The following is a 2,500-nucleotide window of genomic DNA, read 5'->3' as shown; positions in this document are numbered from 1 at the left end:
ATATATATATATATATATAATAAATATATATATATATATTATTTATATAATATATAAATTTTATATATATAATATATATATTATATATATAATATATATATTATATATATAATATATATATTATATATATAATATATATACTATATATATAATATATATATTATATATATAATTTATATATTATATATATAACATGTATATTATATATATAATATATATAATATATATAATATATATATTATATATATATAATATATATATATGATATATATATAATAAATATATAATATATATATTATATAATATATATATATTATATATATTATATATATATATCATATATATCCATTCATGGGTGTGCAGGTAACTTAATGTGTTTTTTTTTTTATCCATTTATCTATCCATATATCTTTATTTCTCTTTTTATCACTCTCTACACACACATATATATATAATATATATATATAATATATATATATATAATTATATATATATATTATATATATATATTGGTATTCATATTTGTATATGCTGATAAAAAAAAAAAAAAAAAAATCTGCATTTGTCTGCATTTATATTCCTATTCATTAACATTTGGGTATTTATATTGATACTTAACCCCTTGCTAACGGGTACGACGGACAGACACGTGCTAAGCCCACTGTTAGTACTTGTTTGATTGTTTCTACTCATAGATGGCTATACTTGTACTAAGTCACCAATGAGCCAGTTACGAGTACTGCCTGTCTCGCCCTTTCACCCTTTTCTTTGATTTACGAAATATTTTACGTTATCTTATTTTGTTGTTACTAATATTAAAAAACATTATAATAATTATAATGTTTATAATAAAAATAACACCATTGATATTCATAGCACTAATAAAAAATATATTTTTCCTGCCAATTCAAATCAGGTACGGTCACAAGGTCTTCTAATGGACTCCTTTGTGGCTAAGCACTAGCAGATACATCTATGGGCAGACATTTCACAAAAAGTATAGAAAATAGGCACAGCATTTTCCCCATTTTTACCAGCAGCATTGGGTTAAATGCATGTACTGGCATTTGTGATACATATGTATACAGATAATACCAATAAATTTGGTTTTAGTTGGCAACAATAATGACAAAAGAAACACTAACTAGAATTAGTTTTTATTTTTTTCTCTGATGATGATATGACTGATATGATTTTGCATCCTAAATGAATATGGAAAGCAGGAATATAAAACCATTTATTCATATGTTTTCAAGTATAAAAACAATGACAGGGTTTACAAATAACAGGGCAGAGGGCCCTTAACTTACTTTAAGGCTATATACAATTGCCCTGAGGCTGGGATTACTGACTCTACCCCAGGACATAGTCTACACACTTTTATATACAAATAGCACAATTAGCTGACTTAGAACTGAGATTTGGGCATCTCAGATATTCCCACGCCACATAAAAGAAACATGTAGACACATATACACAGGCGCAGCGCATACCAAGATATGCGTGGCAGGGCAGAGACTAGAAATGGAGCCCTGGCCGGCACCAGGAAAAACAATTTAAAACCAACTTTGGTATATGAGCAGGTATCACGGTCCTTCTACACACCAGTTTGTAAATGAGTGATCCACAGGCATTGATGAGCAGGGTTTAGGGAGGGACAGTTCATCGGGGCCCCGTCATGACCGATATGTGCGGATTACATCACGGATAACTGCGCGACAGATAGGGCACTGACCACCTCCCCGACCACGCCACTGTTGCAATGCACACTCATAACACATGCACATGTGACCGCACATATATAAAACTGAATCCACTGGTTTCTCGTAGCACACTGTGCACTCATGCAAGGGTTGACCACTAGGAAGATCTCCTAGTGATGACAGGGTAGATGTTGCTGAAACTGGCTCCATGTATGCTCCACTGTACACTGAAGACATAGTACTGTGTCCACTTAAAGTGTCTGTGCGAGGGTTCGGTACAGGGGGCACTGGTGTTGAATGACCATGAGAAGAAGGCGGGGATGGTGGACTGGGTGGTAAACTCACAACAAGAGGTGAAGCACGAGGCAAATGTGAGTGAGAGATGCGTCCAACTGGTTCTGGTCGACGAGGAGGAGAATTGGAGGCTGTAAGAAAAAATAATCATTAGTAGGATATTCCTTCCTAAACCTGTAAAAAAACATAATAAATAATTTCTGGACATAGAGGTGCATATTCATATGTGTGTGTGTGTGTGTGTGTGTGTGTGTGTGTGTGTGTGTGTGTGTGTGTGTGTGTGTGTGTGTGTGTGTGTCCGTGCATTTAAATTGTGTGAGAGAGAGAGAGAAGATAGAGAGAGAGAGAAGATAGAGAGAGAGAGAGAAGATAGAGAGAGAGAGAGAAGATAGAGAGAGAGAGAAGATAGAGAGAGAGAGAGAAGATAGAGAGAGAGAGAGAAGATAGAGAGAGAGAGAGAAGATAGAGAGAGAGAGAGAAGATAGAGAGAGAGAGAGAAGATA

The 2,500-nt window shown here is 33.3% G+C and overlaps 1 protein-coding gene across 2 annotated transcripts in view; it reads right to left on the bottom strand.

Moving 5' to 3' along the window:
• Positions 1–1,145: 1,145 nt before the first annotated feature.
• Positions 1,146–2,500, bottom strand: part of LOC125046009 (protein neuralized-like) — a 48,564-nt gene continuing 47,209 nt past the window's right edge. For both annotated transcript variants that reach the window (XM_047643596.1, XM_047643595.1), the window contains exon 3: positions 1,146–2,128. In XM_047643596.1, the coding sequence (XP_047499552.1) occupies positions 1,677–2,128 (452 nt within the window). In that variant the 3' untranslated portion in view covers positions 1,146–1,676. The remainder of the gene's footprint in view (positions 2,129–2,500) is intronic.

The sequence above is a fragment of the Penaeus chinensis genome, chromosome 38, assembly GCF_019202785.1.
Source record: "Penaeus chinensis breed Huanghai No. 1 chromosome 38, ASM1920278v2, whole genome shotgun sequence".
NCBI lineage: Eukaryota > Metazoa > Arthropoda > Malacostraca > Decapoda > Penaeidae > Penaeus > Penaeus chinensis.
The sequence above is the reverse complement of the archived record's forward strand: the minus strand, read 5'-3'. Positions and strand labels throughout refer to the sequence as shown.